The 21,087-nt window shown below is 51.6% G+C and overlaps 1 protein-coding gene and 1 long non-coding RNA gene across 5 annotated transcripts; both read left to right on the plus strand.

Annotated features, from left to right (window-relative positions):
* The first annotated feature begins 1,942 nt into the window (after positions 1–1,942).
* Positions 1,943–8,289, plus strand: LOC139999917 (uncharacterized). Its single transcript, XR_011805333.1, has 2 exons — positions 1,943–4,179; positions 5,309–8,289. It is a non-coding gene; the product is annotated as an uncharacterized lncRNA (long non-coding RNA).
* Positions 8,290–8,634: 345 nt separating this feature from the next.
* Positions 8,635–21,070, plus strand: LOC119714666 (uncharacterized). 4 transcript variants are annotated; one of them, XM_072029566.1, is made up of 15 exons: positions 8,635–9,019; positions 9,691–9,823; positions 9,906–10,033; positions 10,110–10,240; positions 10,588–10,875; positions 11,273–11,440; positions 11,924–12,580; positions 12,966–13,036; positions 13,374–13,534; positions 13,645–13,759; positions 14,567–14,693; positions 15,022–15,159; positions 15,470–15,612; positions 15,897–16,025; positions 16,309–21,070. In XM_072029566.1, the coding sequence occupies exons 7-15, from the start codon at positions 12,305–12,307 to the stop codon at positions 16,424–16,426; spliced, it is 1,278 nt and encodes a 425-aa protein (XP_071885667.1). In that variant the 5' UTR covers positions 8,635–9,019; positions 9,691–9,823; positions 9,906–10,033; positions 10,110–10,240; positions 10,588–10,875; positions 11,273–11,440; positions 11,924–12,304; the 3' UTR covers positions 16,427–21,070. The 4 variants fall into 4 exon arrangements, with proteins under 4 accessions (XP_071885667.1, XP_038027566.1, XP_038027569.1 ...); XM_038171638.2 differs by having other exon boundaries at positions 9,906–10,240; XM_038171641.2 differs by having other exon boundaries at positions 9,906–10,240; positions 11,379–11,440.
* Positions 21,071–21,087: the final 17 nt, after the last annotated feature.

Below are 21,087 nucleotides of genomic sequence, written 5' to 3' on the forward strand. Positions count from 1 at the left end.
GCGGGAACCTCAGCAGTGTCACGTCAGCGTGGGAACCTCAGCGTAGGAACCTCAACTGTGTGACCTCACAGTGGGAACCTCAGTGATGTGACCTCAGTGCCGGAACCTCAGCGATGTCACATAAGCGTGGGAACCTCAGCACGGGAAACTCAGTGATGTGAGCTCAGCGCGGGAACCTCAGCGTTGTGACCTCAGCGATGTGACCGCACCACGGGAACCTCAGCGTTGTGTCCTCAGTGCCGGAACCTCCGGGATGTCACCTAAGCGCGGAAACCTCGGCCGGGGAACCTCAGCGCTGTGAGCTCAGCGCGGGAACCTCAGCGTTGTGATATCAGCGCGGGAACCTCAGCGCGGGAACATCAGCGATGTGATATCAGCGCGGGAACCTCAGCGCAGGAATCTCAGCAATGTGACCTCAGCGTAGGAACCTCAGTGCTGTGACCTCAGTGAGGGAACCTATACAATGTGACCTCAGCGCGGGAACCTCAGCAGTGTGACCTCAGCGCGGGAAACTCAGCGTGGGAACCTCAACAGTGTGACCTCACAACGGGAACCTCAGCGATGTGACCTCAGCGATGTGACCTCAGTGCGGGAACCTCAGTGCGGGAACCTTAGCGCTGTGACCTCAGTGCGGGAACCTCAGCGCAGGGATCTCAGCGATGTGACCTCAGCGCCAGAACCTCAGCGCTGTGACCTCAGTGCGGGAACCTCAGCGATGTGACTTCACCGTGGGAACCTCAGCGATGTGACCAAAGCGTGGGAACCTCAGCGCGGAAACCTCAGCTCTGTGACCTCAGCACGGGAACCTAAACAATGAGACCTCAGCGCAGGAACCTCAGCGTGGGAACCTCAGCAGTGTCACGTCAGCACGGGAAGCTCAGCGTAGGAACGTCAACAGTGTGACCTCACAGCGGGAACCTCAGCGATGTGACCTCAGCGCGGGAACCTCAGCGATGTCACCTAAGCGATGTGACATCAGCGCGGGAACATCAGCGACGTGACCAAAGCGTGGGAACCTCAGCGCGGGAACCTCAGCTCTGTGACCTCAGCGCGGGAACCTAAACAATGTGACCTCAGCGCGGGAACATCAGCCTGGGAACCTCAGTAATGTGAGCTTAGCGCGGGAACCTAAACAATGTGACCTCAGCGCGGGAACCTCAGAGTGGGAACCTCAGCAGTGTGGCCTCAGCGCTGGAACCTCAGCAGTGTCACGTCAGCGTGGGAACCTCAGCGTAGGAACCTCAACAGTGTGACCTCACAGTGGGAACCTCAGTGATGTGACCTCAGTGCCGGAACCTCAGCGATGTCACATAAGCGTGGGAACCTCAGCACGGGAAACTCAGTGATGTGAGCTCAGCGCGGGAACCTCAGCGTTGTGACCTCAGCGATGTGACCGCACCACGGGAACCTCAGCGTTGTGACCTCAGTGCCGGAACCTCAGGGATGTCACCTAAGCGCGGAAACCTCGGCCGGGGAACCTCAGCGCTCTGAGCTCAGCGCGGGAACCTCAGCGTTGTGACCTCAGCGCAGGAACCTCAGCGCGGGAACATCAGCGATGTGATATCAGCGCGGGAACCTCAGCGCAGGAATCTCAGCAATGTGACCTCAGCGTAGGAACCTCAGCGTAGGAACCTCAAGAGTGTGACCTCACAGTGGGAACCTCAGCAATGTGACCTCTACGATGTGACCTCAGCACGGGAACCTCAGCGCAGGAACCTCAGCGATGTGACCTCAGCTATGTGAGCTCAGCGCAGGAATCTCAGCAATGTGACCTCAGCGTAGGAACCTCAGTGCTGTGACCTCAGTGAGGGAACCTATACAATGTGACCTCAACGCGGGAACCTCTGCGTGGGAACCTCAGCAGTGTGACCTCAGTGCGGGAACGTCAGCTAGTAATGGTTACGAACTAGAAACAAGCTAGTAATGGTTACGAACCCATGAGGGGGACCGGGGGACTCTACCCTAGCAGATCCACTGGTTAAACTTAAGCTAGGGAAATTGGAACAGGAGATGGAATTTTTAATAGACACGGGAGCTTCTTATTCAGTGCTGAACCAGAAACTAATACCAGAAGATAAAGACTTTGTGACTGTGATAGGAGCCACTGGCCAACAAGAAAAAGCCTTTTTCTTAAAACCATTGAAATATAAATTGGGAAAACAAATGGGGATACATAGATTTTTATACCTGCCTGGATCTCCAAAATCTCTATTAGGTCGAGATTTGTTAGAACAATTAGAAGCAGAAATTATCTTTGAAAAAGGGAAAATGGAATTAAGGATAGGAGAAGAACAACTAATAAATGTGTTAAGCCTGGCACTAATACAAACAGACCCTAAAAGTGAAATACCCTTAGAAATCATAAATCAAGTATATCCAGGAGTTTGGGCCACTGAAGTTCCTGGAAGAGCCAAAAATGTGACCCCAATAATTATTAAATTAAAGCCAGGAGAAAAACCCGTTAAGGTTAAGCAATATCCTTTGAGGATAGAAGATAGGAAAGGAATTAAAGAGATAATTGATAGATTTATACAGTATGGATTACTGATTGAATGCGAATCAGAATACAATACACCCATATTGCCAATTAAAAAGGCAGATGGGAAAAGATATAGGCTAGTTCAGGATCTGAGGGCCATAAATAAGATCACTGAGGATATACATCCAGTAGTGGCAAACCCTTATACTTTGCTGACTAAATTAAGGAATAGTCAAGTCTGGTTTACCGTACTGGATTTAAAAGATGCCTTCTTCTGCCTACCTTTAGCCACTGAAAGCCAAAACCTATTTGCCTTTGAATGGGAAAACCCTGACTCAGGCAGAAAGACACAGTTAACGTGGACAGTGCTACCACAAGGATTCAAGAATAGCCCCACTATTTTTGGAAACCAATTAGCAAAAGAACTTGAAACTTGGATACCTCCGGACACTGAAGGGGCTTTGTTACAATACGTAGATGATCTCTTAATAGCTACCAAGACTAAAGAGAGTTGTATTCAATGGACTGTAAGTCTCCTTAATTTTCTGGGTTTAAATGGATATCGAGTCTCTCAACAGAAAGTCCAGCTGGTTCAACAACACGTGACCTACTTGGGATTTGGAATTTCGGGAGGTCAGCGAGAACTAGGAACTGAACGTAAGGAAGTCATTTGCCGGACTCCAGAACCTCAAACGGTAAAGGAGCTACGAACCTTTCTGGGAATGACAGGTTGGTGTCGCCTTTGGATTTATAATTATGGACTAATGGTAAAGCCTCTATATGAATTGATAAAGAGTAATCAGTCAAAGTTAGTCTGGACTGGAGAGGCACGAAACGCCTTTAAACAACTTAAACGAGAATTGATGCAAGCTCCAGCTTTGGGATTACCGGATCTCTCGAAACCCTTTTGGTTGTTTTCTCATGAGAGACAAGGGATAGCTTTGGGAGTACTAGCACAAAGACTGGGTCCCTATAAACGAGCAGTAGCTTACTTCTCTAAACAATTAGATGAAGTAAGTAAAGGATGGCCCGGATGCCTTCGAGCTGTTGCAGCCGTTGTTATCAATATACAAGAAGCTCGGAAATTTACAATGGGACAGAAAATGACAGTGTTAGTCTCCCATACGGTCTCAACAGTTTTGGAACAAAAAGGAAATCATTGGCTTTCACCACAAAGATTTTTAAAATATCAAGCAATATTAGTAGAACAAGATGATGTGGAAATTGTGGTCACTAACGTCGTAAATCCAGCTTCTTTCCTTAGCGGAACTCTGGATGAACCTATAACTCATGATTGTATAGAAACAATGGAGACTGTGTATTCTAGTCGACCCGATCTTAAGGAAGAACCTTTAGAAGATGCTGATGAATCTTGGTATACTGATGGGAGCAGCTTTGTAAAACAAGGACAACGTAAGGCAGGATATGCTGTTACAACTGCTCAACAGGTGATCGAGTCTAAACCATTACCCCCTGGGACATCCGCCCAGAAAGCAGAGATAATTGCTCTTACACGAGCACTGGAACTAGCAGCAGGAAGGAAAATAAATATTTGGACAGACTCTAAATATGCATTCGGCGTGGTACATGCTCATGGAGCAATTTGGAAAGAACGTGGATTGTTGACTGCCCAGGGAAAACAGATAAAACATGCTGAAGAAATTTTAAGGTTGTTAGAGGCAGTAAAACAACCAGAGAAGGTAGCTATCATGCATTGTCGGGGACACCAAGAGGGGAATGCTGATTTTGAAATTGGAAATCGATTGGCAGATCAGGAGGCTAAACGGGCAGCTGAAATAATTGAGGTGAAGGCAATGTCTTTGATACCAGACGGTAAAATCCAAACTATGTACAGGGACCAAAAACCAAATTATACAAAAGAAGACTTAAAATTAATTGAAGATTTGAAAGGTACAAGGAAACCAGATGGATGGGTATATTTAAAAGATAACCGCGTGATAATACCCTCTAATTTGATACGGCCCATAGTTCTCACAGAACATAATAAAACACATTGGGGAGCTGACACATTGCATAAGAGCATGAGTCAGACATTAGTAGGACGAAATTTATACACAACAATAAAACAAGTAACTCAACAATGTAGCATCTGTTTACGTAACAACCCCAATACTAAGAATAGAATAAAATTTGGAATAATTAGTAAAGGAAATTATCCAGGACAACAGTGGCAAATTGATTTTTCAGAACTCCCTAGAAAAGGGGGGTTTCGTTATTTACTGGTTTTGACTGACACGTTTTCTGGTTGGCCCGAAGCTTTTCCCTGTCGAACAAACAAAGCAAGAGAAGTGGTTAAAGTCTTGTTAAATGAAATAATACCACGCTACGGGATTCCAGTAGCAATGTCTTCTGATAGAGGTTCACATTTTTGTGCACAAGTGGTACAACAGATAAGTAAGATCTTAAAGATAGATTGGCAACTACATACCCCTTATAGACCACAGGCAAGTGGACAGGTAGAAAAAATGAACCATTTAATTAAACAACAAATAGCTAAAATCGGACAAGAGGCTAATTTGTCATGGCCTCAATCCCTCCCTTTAGCATTACTCAGAATTAGAGTTAAACCTAGAGTAAAAGAGAATTTGAGCCCCTTTGAAATTTTATATGGAAGGCCATATCAATTTCTATTTAGTGGGGAGGATCTAACGCAGCTGGGATCAGAATATTTATATACTTCTATAACTGAACTTCAAAAACAATTAAATAAAGTACATAAATTTGTGTTAGGGACCAGAGCTAGAGGGTTGGATCAACCAATCCACCCCTTTAAGCCTGGGGACTATGTATATATAAAGATTTTTTCAGGACAACCCCTAGAGGAAAAATGGAATGGACCGTATCAAGTGTTGCTGACAACTCACACTGCTATCAAGATTAGAGAACAAGCTGCTTGGATCCACTATTCCCGAGTGAAGAAGGCTCCAGGAGCTCCTTGGAAAGTAACACCAGGTGACGACGAACTGAAACTAAAGCTTAGTCGATCAAAATGAGGACATTAAGGTTGAGAGTATTTGGTAATATGGTTGGCAGAAGATTTGTTCAGAGAATTGTTTTGTTTTTATGGCTTATAGTTGTAATTGTGATTCAAGAAGGTGCCTCTGTGATAATAGAGAATGGTGGGTGGCCTTGGACTGAAGCCGTAACAACAGAGAATAAGAATCTTAATGGAAGGTTATCAGTCATTGTCATCTGGCGAACAAATGTTAACTATCTATATAAACCATCAGAATGGCGAAAATTAGGGGAAGGGTGGACACACCAAAGAACCATAGGAGATGAAATTAAAATAGGGTGTCGAATGTTTAATGGAACGACTGACGAGAAAGCAACGGGGATTCTGGTTAAACCGATTTCCAAAAATGGACAACAAGAGGGTTGTATTCGCCCAGGTAAATTGGATTGCTGGTATAATTTTATACTAACAGAGAATGTAGAAATCAGCTGTTTTTGGAATAATAATAATGGCCAACAGTCCAAAGTCAATAATGGTGAGGGCCTCATGTTAAATTTTACAATATATGCGGCACTTCCTACAACAGTGAGACCCTCTACAACCCACGCCCCACCTCTAATCAAACTGGAACCCAAAATTTATGAAACTGGCCCGTATGTAGTAAGGAACACGGGCCAACAGCAATTGTTATTTAATCCAGAATGGTCACTCAAGCGTGTTGAGTTGCTAATACAAATCAACATCTCGGCAGTTCAACCAGCCTGTTCTCCTTTCTTAAGAACATCATTTGAAGACTGGACAATATGGTCACAGAAGCAAGTGCACTTCAGGGGCAGGACACGAAGAGACTTAACTGGAATGCTAGGAACAGGATTAGGAATTTTAAATGGAATTGATTCAGAAATATTAATGAATAAGCTAGCCACAGCAACAAGTGATTTGACAAAATTAAAACAACCCTTACAATCATCCTTATTGGCATTGGGAACTAGCCAATGGCAAGTTTCAAAGGTGTTACAGAAATGGGAAAATGCAGAAGACCAAGACCACAAACTAATAATAGATGCACTTAGTATGATTCAAGATAATGTATCCTTAGCTCTTAGTTGTATGCAAGCACAGTTATGGTTGCAGGCAACAGCTGCCCTGATTATTAGGGAAGGAAGTGAAGGCATTTTTCCAGCTGAAATCCGAAAGGCAGTTTGGGACAATGCCAATGATTTTGAGAAGAAGTTCCAGTCTTGGTGGACCCTGGTGAATTTTACTTATGATCCCGTTGTTAACATGGCTACTGCCTTCGTGCTTACTATACGTAATGCTACAGTTTACGTTATTCACCCGATCCTTGCACTAGGATTAAACCATGAGAAGACAGTGCTTTATCCTTCAGAGCATAGAACATGGGCACGAATGGAGAATGGAAAATGGCAGTCCGTAAATCTAGAATCATGTGTTACCCGGGAACAACAAGGATTTATTTGTGAAAGTAATACAATTGATGCTCAGGACGTATGTTTTGACACGGAGCAAGGTATCTGCCACTTTGAAATTCATCCAAATACCAGTCAAAAGACTGTGCTTGTATATGTTGGTAAAGGGTGCGTGTGTTTAAGAACTGCTTGTGATTTTGTAGAAATAGACAAGGAGAATATAACTCTCCATAGCAAAAATCATTCTAATTTTTGTATTTGTAACTTTGTTAGAATCGTCGGGTGTGATTTTCTATATTTAGCACCAGTGGTATCCCACCAGCTGATCAAGTCTAACAACACAATGTATCATAAGTTACTACCTACACCTATTGGGATGAACCTCACACTAGTGAAGCAACTAGTTAAACACCAAGACCTGATTAGAATTTTAAAAGGTATTCAGGAAAATGGAGAGAAGACTCTAATTACTGTCCATCATGATACAAAGGAAATAAGCAGAGTTTTGCAGAGAGTGAAACGAGACACAAGTCACAACTGGTGGGATACACTTTTTGGATGGTCGCCAACTGCAACTGGGATTTTGAACACACTGAGTCACCCAATTATTGTTTTATTGATATTGGTTGGTATAAGTTTAATATTGTCTTTTGTATTACTTGTTTGGAATTGGAAATTGTTACAACGAATGTCCATGTTAGCCTCCTTGACAAATGTGCATGGCAAGGTATTGAGGGGTACATATCATAAAGACTGGGAAGAAAATTTCCGTATTAAGTAAAAGAATTTACTAGATTTTCCAGAAAAGGGGGGAATGATATAGTATAAACTCACTTTAGGATAGAACAAAACTTGTGGTTAAAAGTTAGCAGGGACAAAGTAAACGACATCTTGTTATCTGTAGACCTTTTGTTATGTTTAAGCATCTTGTTATTTGAAAACATCCCAGTATCTGTTAACCGTTAGTCAGGCTGAGACTTGAGATAACTTGAGTCAATTGTCTTGTCTTGTTAACTGAGACTTCCTGTTATCGGCCGACCCCCAGTTAAATTGAAAGCCAACTCAGCATTTTTATAGCTTGGAAAACAACTGATTAAGCAAAGGTGAAAAGTGCATTACGAGGAAGACCTACAGCCTTCCTCCCAACGACCACTGCCCACATCCTGAAGACCCCGGCCAACAATTCTTGGAAGACTTTTGCGCAAGCGCAAGGACTGATAAGCTAATTAGCATACGAAGCGAGGGTGGGCGGGGTTAGGTAATGAATATGTATAGGTGCTAATTGAATATTCATTGTTTTGCTGTATAAATATGAGATAGTTTGTCACTTCGAACATGCACGATAGGCGGAAGGATCCCCCGTGCATCCAGCGCTGCAATAAAGAATATACCACTTAAGGAAATTTCGGCTTTGAACTTTAAATCAGTTACATTAGGCAAAAGAATTTTCATAGTGTCTAGCCAAGCATTATCCAGCTCCTTACTTCAGCAGGGAGCTTTTGCAACTCCCGCTCCTCAAGCGGAGCTCCTTGTTTTTATAATACAAAAGACAATGAACAAGCATTTATTGTGTATTACACTTCCCAGCTCAAACTGGGACCCCCAGCCCCTTCCCATTATGAACTGGGACCCTTAACCCCTTCCCAGTATGAATTGGGCCCACCCCAGTACAAAGTGGGACCCCCATACCCTTCCCAGTATGAACTGGGCCCATTCCACTGCAAACTGGGAACTTTCCCAGTACAAAGCAGGGCTCCCAGCTCCAAGCCAGCTCAAACTGGGATTGTCCCCAGCTCAGACTGGGACCCCCAGCCCTTTCCCAGTATGAACTGGGCTCCCCAGCCTCATCCCAGTACAAACTGAGACCCTCAGCCCTTTCCCAGTATGAATTGGGCCCGTCCCAGTTGGAACTGGGCCCCCCAGCCCCATCCCAGTACAAACTGGGCCCATTCCCAGTACAGACTGGCCGCCTTTCCCTTTGCCCCGCCCCCCGTTGCCAGGCAACCGACGCCATTTCGTCCTGCCCCGCCGGGCTGCCCGCACTGCGCATGCGCGCGCGCCGGCCTCCCATTGGCTCCCGCCCCGCGGCTTCAAACTGTCCGGCGGGAGCGATGGCGGCGGAGGCTGCGGCTGGTGCGGGGGGGGGCTTGTGGGGGGGGATCTGAGGGGATCTGTGGGGATTTGGGGGAAAATGGGGGGCTGGGGGGGCTCAGGGGGGTTTGGAGAAGGGGTGCGAGGCTCTGGGGGGCGTCTGGCGGTGAGGGGAGAGGGGCTGTGAGGGGCAAAAGGGGCTGTGAGGGGCATTTTGTGAGGGAACAGGCTGTGAGGGGACGTTTTGTGAGGAGATGAGGGGTTAAAGGACGCTTCGTGAGGGGAGAGGGGGCTGTGAGGGGATATTTTGTGAGGGGATGAGGGGCTGTGAGGGGGCATTTTGTGAGGGGATGAGGGGTTAAGGGACACTTCATGAGGGGACAGGGACTGTGAGGGGGTATTTTGTGAGGGAACACAGAGCTGTGAGCGGAAAAGGGGCTGTGAGGGGACAAATCCTGAGGCACTGGTGTGTGAGGGAACATTTTGTGAGGGGCTGCGAGGGGGACAAGGGGCTGAGGGGACGGGGCTGCGAGGGGGCATTTTGGGGGTGTCAAGGGGCTGCGAGGGGACAAATCCTTAGGGAAGCAGTCAGGGAAGGGACATTTTTTGAGGGGACGGGGGGGCTTTGAGGGGACACTTTTCTAGGTGACAGGGGGCTGCGAGGACCCGGCGTCCACCCAGCCCCCCCTCAACGGCTGCCAATGCCCCCCCAGCACCCCCCCGGCGGGTTCAGGTCTGCGTCCGCCTGCGCCCCGGCCCCCCCGGTGAGGAGCCCTGCCTGCTGCCCCTCGACTGCCACACCCTGCAGCTGCGTGAGGACCCCCCCCACGCCCCCTCCTGCTACCGGTGAGCCTCGGGAGGGGGATGGCGGGCAGCACCCATGGGTGCTCCCCCCCTCCCTCACATTTTAACCCCTTTTTCCCCTCAGCTTCGATGCTGTTTACGCCGCCGCCAGCTCCACCGCCGCCGTCTACGAGGGCTCCGTCCGCCCGCTGCTGGCCCAGTTCCTGGCCGGCCGCGACGTCACCATTCTCGCCTACGGGCCCAGCGGCTCCGGTGAGCCTCGACGCCCCCTCCCCATGCCGCGGCGACCCCCCAAAAGGCTGACACGGTGCCTCCGTGCCCCCCCCAGGGAAGACTCACACCATGCTGGGCGGTGAAGGGGAGCCCGGCTTGGTGCAGCGCGCCCTCGAGGAGCTTCTGCAGGCCGTGGGGGCCGGCCGCCGCCTCAGCGTGGCCTGCATGGAGGTGTACTGCGAGGAGGTGGGCTTGTGCCCCGTTCCCCCCCCTCAAATCGCCCCCCTTTTGGTCCACCTCCCCTCCCCAGGTGCCGGTGTCCCCCCATTTCTCGACCTGTGCCATCCCCAGTCTCCAGATCTGCATTCCCCTATAGGCAGATGCCCCCCAGACCCCACTATAGCCCCCAAAAAAGCATAATCCCCCCCCCAAAAACATATTCCCCCCCCAAATCCCCATATTCCCCCATATGACCACCCCAAAATCCCCATTTTGCCCCCATATGCCCCCCAAAATCCCCATTTTGCCCCCATATGCCCCCAAAATCCCCATATTCCCCCATATCCCCCCCGAAATCTCCATTTTGTCCCCAGGTGCAGCCTGGTCCCTGCTGGGCACTGCTTGGGTGCTCCCCAGCGCTGTCCTTCTGTGGCCAGGAGTGGGGGCAGCAGGCAGCAAGCTTGCACTGGGCGACCCTCGCTGACGGGCGGAGGGAGGAGCAGGGGCACCTTGCAGAGGAGCTGTGGTTGAGGAGCCAGGGCGCGCATCCCTTGTCCTGAGCTGAGGGCCAGCAGCAAGCGAGATGGAGGGCTGCTGGAGGGTGACCATCGCCTCTGATATGGTTTCCCAGTTCCCAGTGCTCCTGAATCTCTCCCCCAAAGGTAAGGGTGTCAGGAGCCCCTTCGCAAGGGGTGGCCCAGGGGCTGCCAGCTGTCCTAAGCTGCAAGTCCTGGGCTGGGGGGTGGTGGCGGTGCTGGACAGAGCTGGTGGCTGCTGCAAGAGCCCTGCCTGAGGGTCCCGCTGGGCTCAGGGGACAATGTGGCAGCCAGGACTCCTGGCTCCTGATGCTAGGGCTGTCCTCAGCCCCAGGGCTCCTCTGGGCATGGCTCAGCCTCCTCGTGATGGGGACAATCCAGGGCCAGGTTTCCCTGGGAGCTGCTGCCTCTTTGGGATCTGGCTCTGGGAGGAAAGACCTCTGGTGTCCCAGAGACTGGTGTGGCCTGCAGCTCCACAGGCCTCTCAGGAATGTCCCAGGAATGCCCGCATGGTGTTTTTCAGGGGGGCTCGCGTATGCCTGCATGTGTCCTCGCCTGGGTGAGGTGCTTGCCAAGAGGTGGTGAGCTGGCTGGCCTGGAGCCTGACCTGGCTTTTCCTTGCTTCCCAGAGACTGAGGCTATCTGGGATGCTGTATCCGAGCAAATTCTGGAAGCGCTGAAGCGGGATAAGGTGGGCTGGTGTCCTGGGCCCTGCAGAGCAATCCCTACCCGAGCACTGAGACCGCCCAGGGTGCCCGGAGCAGCTTGCTGGCCAGCTGGGAGAGAAACCAAGGCCAGATCTGCTCTGCTTCTCAGGGGTTTGGCACACCCTAGGGCTTCACTCTTCCCTGCGGCCTGAGTGGAGAGGGCGAGCAGAGAGATGGGGGAATATCCTGGGTCCGTGCCTAGGATAATCAGTCCCAGGCCTAAGCTGTGTGCTGGAAACCTCTGGGCTCTTCCCTAGCCAAGGGATGGTGGCAAATCCTGGGAGGGGGGTGATGAAAGAAACGGAGGATGCGGCTCTTCTCCAAAGCTTTCCAAAGTGCCCCACCTTGCCCCATTGTCCCTCAGGAGCGGGCAGGGCACACAGCAGTGTCCCCCTGCTCTGAGAGTCATCCCTTTTCCCGTCTCTCAAGAACTCCCTCCTCAGCCTTTCTGTCTTCTCTGTGTGCAGGCTGTTCAGGTTGCGGGACTCGGGACCTTTGCTGTTCTCCAAGAGCAATTCCACGTCAAGCAAAAGCGGCTCTTGATTCGCAAACCCTTCTTCCAGCTGGACGTTGATGAGGGGTGGCTGGAGGACATGTACTGTCCCCCTGAGATCCTCCCTGGCGAGAAGGCAGCAGCCCCCCTCTTCCTGCCCCATGTCCGGAAGGATTTGTTCTCCCTGCTCTTTGGAAAGGCCTGGGAGAGGCAGAGGATTGTCTCCAACGGTCAGGGTGGAGCTTGAGTTCCCCCAGAAGACCCCGTGGCCCCGGAGCTGTTTCTCTTAGCGACCCTTCCTCTAGGCCCTTGTTTGGAATGCTGCAAGCAACTTGGGCTTGCTGTGGCGCTGAGGATGTTGCTTCTCCTTGGAGATGACGTCGAGGTCGAGCAGCTGAACTACCTGCAGCTAGCGCGAGCCACCTCCTTCCCACTGTACGTGGAGCAGGAGTGTGTGCAAGAGACCATCATCTTGTACTGTTGCCTCCTGAAGAACAAGGAGCACGTCCCCTTTGCCTTCAGGGACGTCGGTGTTTTGACGTGCGAGGATGATTTCCTGTGCATGAAGTTTTATCCGGACTGTGTTAAACGTCTGGAGAGCGCTGAGGACCTCATTGCAATGCTCCACAGTGTAAGCTGGTGATGTTTTGAGGGCTACTTCAATTTCTTTGGGAATCCTGTGGAAGGGTGATCAATGCGACCGCTGTTGGCCAGCCTGGACACGGCAGGCCAGTCAGATGCCTTTCCCCACGCCTGCCCCATTAGCTGCTTTCTCCATTAGCTCTTCTGAGCGTCTGGATGCTGGCCGCTGCAAAAGGCCTGGCAGCGTTACTGTACAGCCTCAATATTCTGCCATGCTCCTCCAGAGCAGAGCAAAGGTGGATGGAAGAGGCTTTGGAGGAGGGTTTTGGAGAGAAGGCTTTCTTTTGGCTTGGGAGACAGGTTTGCTTCCTGTCAATGAGAGCCCTGAGAAAAGTGCCTCAGCAACCCTCCAGCAGGTCTGTGTCTCTTTGCAGAGAATGTGGCCGGCACACCCGACTGCCTTGAGTGGAGAGACCACCGCTCGTGCGATCCAGATGTTCCCAAGGTGAGTGCATTTCCTCCGCAGCCCTTGGCTTCCCACCTCCTCCTTTGGAACGTGCGCGGTCGGGTCTCCACGCTCAGCATCCAGTCGGGGCTAAATCCTGAAGAGACTGGGTCCTGGTTAGCTCATGCTGACTTTCGGCTACGAGTGTCTTCACCTGGCGAGGAGGGGCATTGCGGTTGTGCTTCTTGTGCCCGTGCTGCCGCGATTCCCCTCAGAGAGAACTGCCTGCATGTGGAGGGGAATTTAGGCTACCTTTTCTGGTGTTGCGGGAAGCTTGACAACAAACCCCATGCGTGAACGTGACGCAAAAGGGATGCCATGTCCCGTGCAACACCAGGAGGATTACTGCCAGCAAGCTGCAACGGGTAGGAGGCCAGCCTTCTTCAAGCCCGTGTCATTTCTTTGCCGGGTTTCATCTGACTGTGAGGACAAGGCCAGAGGCCAAAGTGTGGTTCGCCTCGCAGCAGCAAGCTGCAGGAGAGTGCAGGATGAGAGGAGGTAAGGGTCCGTGCTGTCTGGGGGTGGTCCCTGCCCCATGCTGGCTGACTGCAACCAGCTTAAAAGGCAGTGCCCATGCGGCTGCTCTGAAGAGCTTCCTCCTTTCCTAGTTTCATTGTGCCATCCTGGCAAGCTGCTGCAGAGGCGGAAGCTTTCCCTCCCCACGGTGAGAAGCTGGGAGCCAGGCACGAGGCAGCAAGATCTGGAGAAGAAGCCTTCCACCAGGTGAGACCCTTGGGGGAAAGGAGGAAGGAGCCACTTGCAGCCACACAGGAGAGATGTCCCCTTTGGACCCACCAGGCGCAGGGACTCAGAAAGGCTCCTGACACCCGTCCCGGAGGAGGCCGCTCTCTCCACGCATGGCAAGCGTGCAGCACGTTTGCCTGAGACTGGCACGCCAGCTTCATTTTCCACCAGGGCCCTGATCCTTGGGGGAGCTGGATGCAGAGCCTTGTTGCAGAAGCTCTTGTCCCTTCAGGAGCCCCCCCGCATTGCAAGAGTCCATCTCTTTGTCTGTGGGAGCAAACGTCCCCTGCGGTTTCTTCCAGCTGCCCCGCAGCTTCTTCCAGCCTAAGGAGCTGTGATACCAGATGGAAACGTTTCTTTCCAAACGATATCCCAGACTTCATGGGAGGCACAAGAGAGTGCCGAGGGAGGGAGGTGGCATGCCTGCCCTCCTTGCCTGATGGCGTTCTCCGATGTTGCTGGCTCCCCAGCGATAATCTGCTTTCCACCCATAAGCCCGGCTGGGCCGTATTGGTGTCTCTAGGATCCTGTCCTTGCACAAGACACTGCTCCTCTCCTTCTGCCACCACAGAGGGCCTGGATACGGGCATCGCGAGCCTTCCTGAAGGCAGCTGGTGCCACTGCTTCGCGGTTGGCTCTCTCCGTGTCTGCTGAAGCGAACACGGCCAGTCCAACACCCATTCGCTGCGGAACTGCCGTCTGCTGCAGAGGCTGACGCAGCTTGCGAGCGCGGACTGGAGACCGAATTCCCCTGGGCTCATGCAGCCTCCCGGTGTCTGTTTGCAGTGTGCTCCCCCCGTGTCCAGGCAGCTCCCCCAGGACAAAGAAGACAGACAGGCAGGAAGCAGCTCCTCAAGCCAAGTCCACCAGCACTGCGCTCCCTACTCCCGAAGCCTCTCGGAGATTGGTGCAGGTACCTGCTCTGCCTTGCTGCAATGACCACGCGGTTTGGGACTGTACTAAACCCTCTTTGTGTGGAGCGATCCCAAGCCGGACCCTTGGGATGCGTTCATTTTCACACTTGTTACCTCCTTCTTCTCTTCCTCGGGAGATGGAAGGTGGTGTCCCGCACACCTTCCCTGCCTCTTGCTGCCTCCCGTGTTGCCATGAGCCGCTTCATTTGGACCAGGGGCAATGGAAAAGGAATGAGGGCTTTCTGGGTCTTTGATGGCAGAGGTCTTTGGTCCAACAGCTGAGACCAATCCTGTCTGCCGTTGTGTTTTTTGTTTGTTTTCCTCCAGGAGGTCTGGAACCTGTCCTCGCAGTGGGACCAAACAAAGAGCTCATGGCCCTTGTACCAAAAGCGAATAAAGCAAGCCCGGGCAGAAATGGCTGCTTGGGGAGCCTGGTCTCAGGGGGAGGACCGAGAGACACCTCAGGTACTGGCAGTGACCAACACCGCTGAGAAGAGCAGCGATCCTCCCCGCCAGGGCTCCGAGGGGGGCAGGTCCCAGGGTGGTGGGAGCAGGACGGGCACCAGGGCGCAGGGCAGGGCTTTGCCTGCTCCTCCCTGTGAGGGAGAGGCTGTCAGCAGAAAGCGAGGGATCAAAGCAGCAGCCAGACGTGGGCCGGCAGTGCCGAGTCGCCTGCTTCCCAGGTCCTGCTGCAGGGTCCTTTCAAGGGGTCCTCTGGGAAACAGCAGCCGTGTGTCCAGTCCTGTCTGACGAGAGCGTCTTCTCCTTGCATCAGGTCACCAGGCAACATGATTGGATTCCCCATCCCCCAGCCCAGCCCAGGAGCAAGGAGGTCGTGAGGAGGTGGAGGAAGGTTCAGATCCCTGCCCCAGAAGAGGAGTGGAGAGCGGCAGCCAAGCTGGAGAGCCTCCAGCCTGAGTAAGTGTGTGCCGGCTGCGTTCACGTGCTGGGGCACTCGAGTAGCTGCTGAGCGATGTCAGGAGATGTCCAGCAGCCCGGTCCCTGAGTCCTGGGCTTGCCTATGACACCCTTGGCTTTCTCCTAAAGCGGGCATGACCTTGGTTACCGCCAAGGCCTAAAAGTCATCACAGGGCGGAAGGGTGGGTGCACGTGGCACCGCGTGGGTGCAGGGTCTGGATGAGGGGAGAGGCAGAAGGGGTGTCTGGCAGAGGCTGAGGGATCCCTTTGTCCTGGTGTTGCAGCCACCTTTCCCCACGAGCACTGCAAGTTTTGAAAAGGTCGGAGCCGCATCGCAGTCAACAAAGGGTGTTCAGAAGTGCTGCGGAGGAAAAGCGGCTGCGGCAAGAGCAGCAGCAGCAGCGGCTCCCCTGGTAAGTATCTCCAGAAAGGGATGGTGCTTCCCGCTGCTGCAAGGCCCGTCCTTCCCGTGGGGGCAGCACTGGGACAGAGAGGGCATTCCGGGGCCCTCCGCTCCCCCTGCCTCAGCCCCAGGCTGATGAGCTTGGGCACTAGGCATCTGTCGCAGCTGACGGCAACCTTGAAGCTTCATGGGAAGCAGACCCCTACGTGCACGGCCCGAGCTAAGCCTGCAGTACTTCTCTGCGTTCAGCCTGTACACAACCTGATCATCCTCTTTTCTTTCTGACTCCCTAGCGCTAGATGCTGGTACCGCAACGGAGGGGAAGGTGCTGGGAATGCTGAAGGCAGCAGCGGAGCTCTGAGCAAAGGGGCTGGGAAGCTCTCCCGCTTTCCACCCCTGAATGGAAAATAAAGAGCACAGCCAGACTGCTTGTGTCGCTTCATCCGCCGTAGCAAAGCACTGCCCTGATTCACACCACCATCTCCATTAGGCACACGGGCACATCCCAAGGATGCCCCGGCTTCTCCGTGCAGCACACAGGCATCTCCCTGGAGCAGCCAACAATCTCCCCAGACCACCAGTCTTGCTAGCAGGACCTCGGCACAAGTCCTCTGATCAAGCCGTCTTTTCCAAGGAGCGTTCTGGCAACTCCCTGGAGAAGCCAAACATGTCCCTGGGGAAAGTAAAAGTCTCCCCTGGGAATACAAGCATCTTCCTGAAGCACCCTCCATGGCACCCAAGTATCTCCCCAGGGAATATAGGCACCTCTTGAAATCAGAAATACTTCCCGCAGGACACGTGAGCATTGAGCTGGAGTAGACAAGCATCTCCCCAGGACACCTAAGCACTACCTTTTCCCTCTCAGGCATCTTCCGAGGGCATTCCAGCACCTCACAGGAGATCCCAACTCTAGGTGGGTTCACCTGAACAATTTCCGCTGTGAACCCATCTCCTGCTGATGCTCTAAGACATCGCCCAAAGGCATACAAGCATTTCTTGGAGGAACCCAGGAACCTCTATAGAGAACCCAAGCACCTCCTTGGAAGAATGAAACACCTCCCTGGGGAACAGTAGAATAACCCCATGGGTGCCCAAGCACCTGCATAGGTCACCCCAGAAGATCTTTCAAGAACCAAGGAATTCCCTCCATTGATGAAGCACCTCTATGAAGAAATCCTATCCTGCCCCGGGTCAGAGAAACCTCCCTGGGTAAATCACGCAACGTCCTGGAGGAGCAAAGGATCTTCTTGGGTGTACAAGCATTTTCCCGTGGTAGGCAAGCACCTCCCTGGGGACAACCAGCACCTGCCTCTGGGTCACTCATCCCCTTCCCTGTGGAACACGAGCATCTTGTCGGGACAACCAAGAACCTCCCTAAAGCACTGAACAACACACTTAGTGCAGTCCAGCAACTCCCTGGAGCACACAACCTGCTCTCTGCTGGACCCAGGCAACTCCGGAGGTTCCTTGTGACCCCAAAGGAATCAAGCACCTTCCTAGAGAGCCCAAGGATATTCCCAGGGCACACAAGCACCTCCCTGGGGCACATAAGCATATCCCAGGGGCAGAAGAAAAGCCTCCCTGGAGCACACAAACTTCTGCCCTCCTAACAAAAATTTCTGCCCTGGCCATACAACTCCTGCAGCACAGAAGCACCTCCCTGGAACACCCAAGCACCTCACTGGAGCACCCAAGAATCTCCCCACCGCACTCCTACATCTGAGTGGAGAACCCGAGCATCTCCTCGGGTCATCAAAACACCACCTGGGGCACACAAACTTGCTGTCACCCCTTGGATCCTGCGACACAGGCCCTGAGCCCGGCACAAGGATGGAGATAGTCCAGCAGCCAAATGCCCCCCTACACCTGGGGGGAGTGGGCAGTGCTGGACGTGGCTGACAAGAGAGGCTTCAGGTACAAAGGCCCTGGACCACCCTCCTGGTCTGTCCGTGCCAGCAGGGCACAGCCCAGCTGCCTCCCTCCTGCACCAGCCTGTCTTTGATCTCTGCCACGCGATCCAAAGCCAGCAGTGCCTGTCCTCCCTCTGCACGGTCGCATGTCCCAGCTCGACACGGATGTTTCTCTCTACTGGGAAGCTTCCAGCCCAGCTCAGCTGCCCCCCAGCTCTCCCACCTCCCTGCCCTCTCCCCAGCCCAGCCCAGCCCAGTAGCCTAGGCTGGGCTGGTCCCACGGCAGTGCCCGTCGCAGGCTGCTGCAGGGCTCTGGGCACTGCCACCACAGCTCCAGTTCCCATTCACTCCTGATCAACTCAGAATGGGTCTCAGACCAACATTTATTTGGTTAAAATACACAGAGATCCTGGCTCCTTGACTACAGAAATCCTGGGTCACACAGAAAGGGTGATACTCGTGCAGGAAAGAATGAAAAAGGGCATTTTTGTGTAGGCAACAATATCACAAGGGCAGAAAGGAAAATTGAAGAGACAAATGCCATATGGAAAGGCAAGATGGCCTGTCATGAATAATACTTGGAGCCATCTGCAGAAGAAGGCAGACAGTCTGTGGCCACTGATAAACAACTAGTCAGCAGTTTCTATATTGAATCTTTGAGCTCCTGGTTCTTCATGCTGTAGATGAGAGGGTTCAGTGCTGGAGGCATCACTGAGTACAGAACTGCCACCACCAGGCCCAGGGATGGGGAGTAGGTAGAGGGAGGCTTCAGGTAGGAAAAAAATCCAGTGCTGACAAAGTAACATGGAATGCCTGCCTCACAGTCATGTGAGGAAGGCACATGTAAAAAGGCTTTTTTTTTTTTTTCTCTAGGAATTTTTTTTTCTCTAGGAAATATGTCCTTTCACTTCCATGACTTGAGATTCTTTTTGTGAGGTTCAGTTTACCATTACCATCATGGCATTGCCCATTGGCTCAAGAGTTAGAAGTCCTTTCCCAGTGCACTGCGTATATTGGAACATGGTAGGGCAAGTATTTTTTGTTCAGAATTTGACATATGAAATCACTCCTAGCACAGAAGGGACGTTTACATCTGCACTCCGAATGTGAAAAAAAAAAAAGAAAAAAAAAAAAAGGTGGGTGACAAAAAGGACTTTTAGTTTAGTTTTGCTTTTGCTAGACAGCATCCTCTCCCTCGTGATGCCCAAGCAGGGCTCTCTGAAGTCAGAAATCCTGAGCATTTCTGCTGCACTCACAGTGAATGGCTGTGAGAGCTGGCTGTGGGAGGGACCCCACGCTGGAGCAGGGGCAGAGAGAGACCATGAACTTTCTTAGTTCTCATTTAGTTTCTCACTGCTCCAGTCTACCAGTAGCACTCAATAAATTATGCTCGTCTTCCTAGAGTGAGTCTGCTTTGCCCATGTCTGAAATTGGTAAGGGCTCTGCCTGTTCCTTAAATGTACCCTGAAGCCCTTTTCCACGCTATTTAGTCCATCTGTTCCTTTGATGGGGAGCAGGTCAAAGAACAGTGTGCTGCCCATCAGTGTGCTGGATCTAGGGAGCTTTCAAGATGGAAAAAAAAACAAACAAACAAAAAAAACAATGACAAGTTAATACTGGCTTCCCAGAGTGAAATCTACTCCATTTCTCCTTGAACCCCTCCCTGCCACACTCCCTCACTTGTCATTCAGCCTCATAAGCTATATTTAATGAGTTTGAATATGATACTGAAGTATTCGGGACCTGTGCATATTGGGTCAGGAGGAAGCAGTCTTGTCCTTGTGCATTGGGTACATCAGAACATGGCAGAGGCTCCAAGTTATATTTTCAGAATTTGTCAGATGAAATCAATGCAGAAGGGCATACGGGGTGGTGTCCTAACAGGCCTAAAGAATGTGGAGGGCTGAGAGGACTTCTAGGAATTTTTGTTTTTTTCCTACACAACCTCATCATGCCCAAGGAATGTCCTCTGAAGTCAGAAGTCCTGAGGATTTCTGCTGCACCCACAGTGAATGGCTGTGAGACCTGAGAGGCAAAGGGATTCCCTTTAGCTCAGAGCAGGGTGAGGGGAGCTGGTTGGGCTTGTGCCCAATGGCCGTGATCTTGCTGCTTTTGGAGATGGATGGCAATCACCTTTATGGTACACTTCAAAGAAATCAGACACTGCTAAGAGCAGAGGAACCCACTGCCAATCTCTCAGTGCGCAGCCTTTCTCAAGGTACCTAAGCAAGGTCTCAGCACCACATGTCTTGCCAAGGACACTTATCATTTATTTCACCAACCCAACAGCATGTCCTCACATGCAGCATATCTCTGCTTCTTCCTGGGGCATTCACATAACACAGAGATACTACGGAAAAGATTTCTATCCTGCAGGGCAGCTCACAACTTGGAAGGCCATCCCAGGGAGACAGACAAGTGTCCTAATGATGGTCTCTCATTAAGGGAAAGTCAGCTCATTCCCCAGCCTCACAGAATGCACTGCCCACAGCCCCAGGCTGCTGCTCTCAGCCCCCCTGCACCACAGAGGGAACTGGGCACGTGGCTGGAGAGATGCACCTCTGCTCTGCTGGAACTGTGGCTGCAGAGGACGTGCTTCATGCCCTGGACCCACAGCAGTGACTGCAGGGGCTTTCCTGTGTGGGACAGGAGGCAAGAGGGCTTGCTCAGAGGAAGGGGGCTGCAATGTAGGGAATAATACAGACTTTTCTGAGAAGTTCTCCCTCTGACTACAAATCCGGTTTTTCTTTCTTCTCATTCCCTAACCATATTTCTTCTGCCTGAAGATTTTATAACTGGGGGATGTTTCCATGTCCCATGGTCTTTTCCCCACCTGTGTTCAGAGCCCTCCTGCCAACCTCTTTGCCCTTCAGAAACCAGCAGTTCCCAGAGCACTGCCTAGGTGCATATCCATCTTTGCAGATAGAAAACAGCCTGTCAGAAAGCCCTGACAGGTACAGCAAAGTTGCCAATGAAGCTGGCCATAAACAAAGGAGAGGCTGTAGGCAATTTATAAGCCTTCTTACAAGCCCACTGATCATCAAAGGAACAGTTCAGGAATCTTAGAGATGTGTTGGAACTTGACAGTTCCTTTTCCATTTCTTTCTGCAACCTCACCCAATCCTGCAAGTGCTGGAAAGGGAAAAGGAAGCAGAAAATTAT

The sequence above is a fragment of the Anas platyrhynchos genome, chromosome 30 (assembly GCF_047663525.1).
Source record: "Anas platyrhynchos isolate ZD024472 breed Pekin duck chromosome 30, IASCAAS_PekinDuck_T2T, whole genome shotgun sequence".
Classification (NCBI taxonomy): Eukaryota; Metazoa; Chordata; class Aves; order Anseriformes; family Anatidae; genus Anas; species Anas platyrhynchos.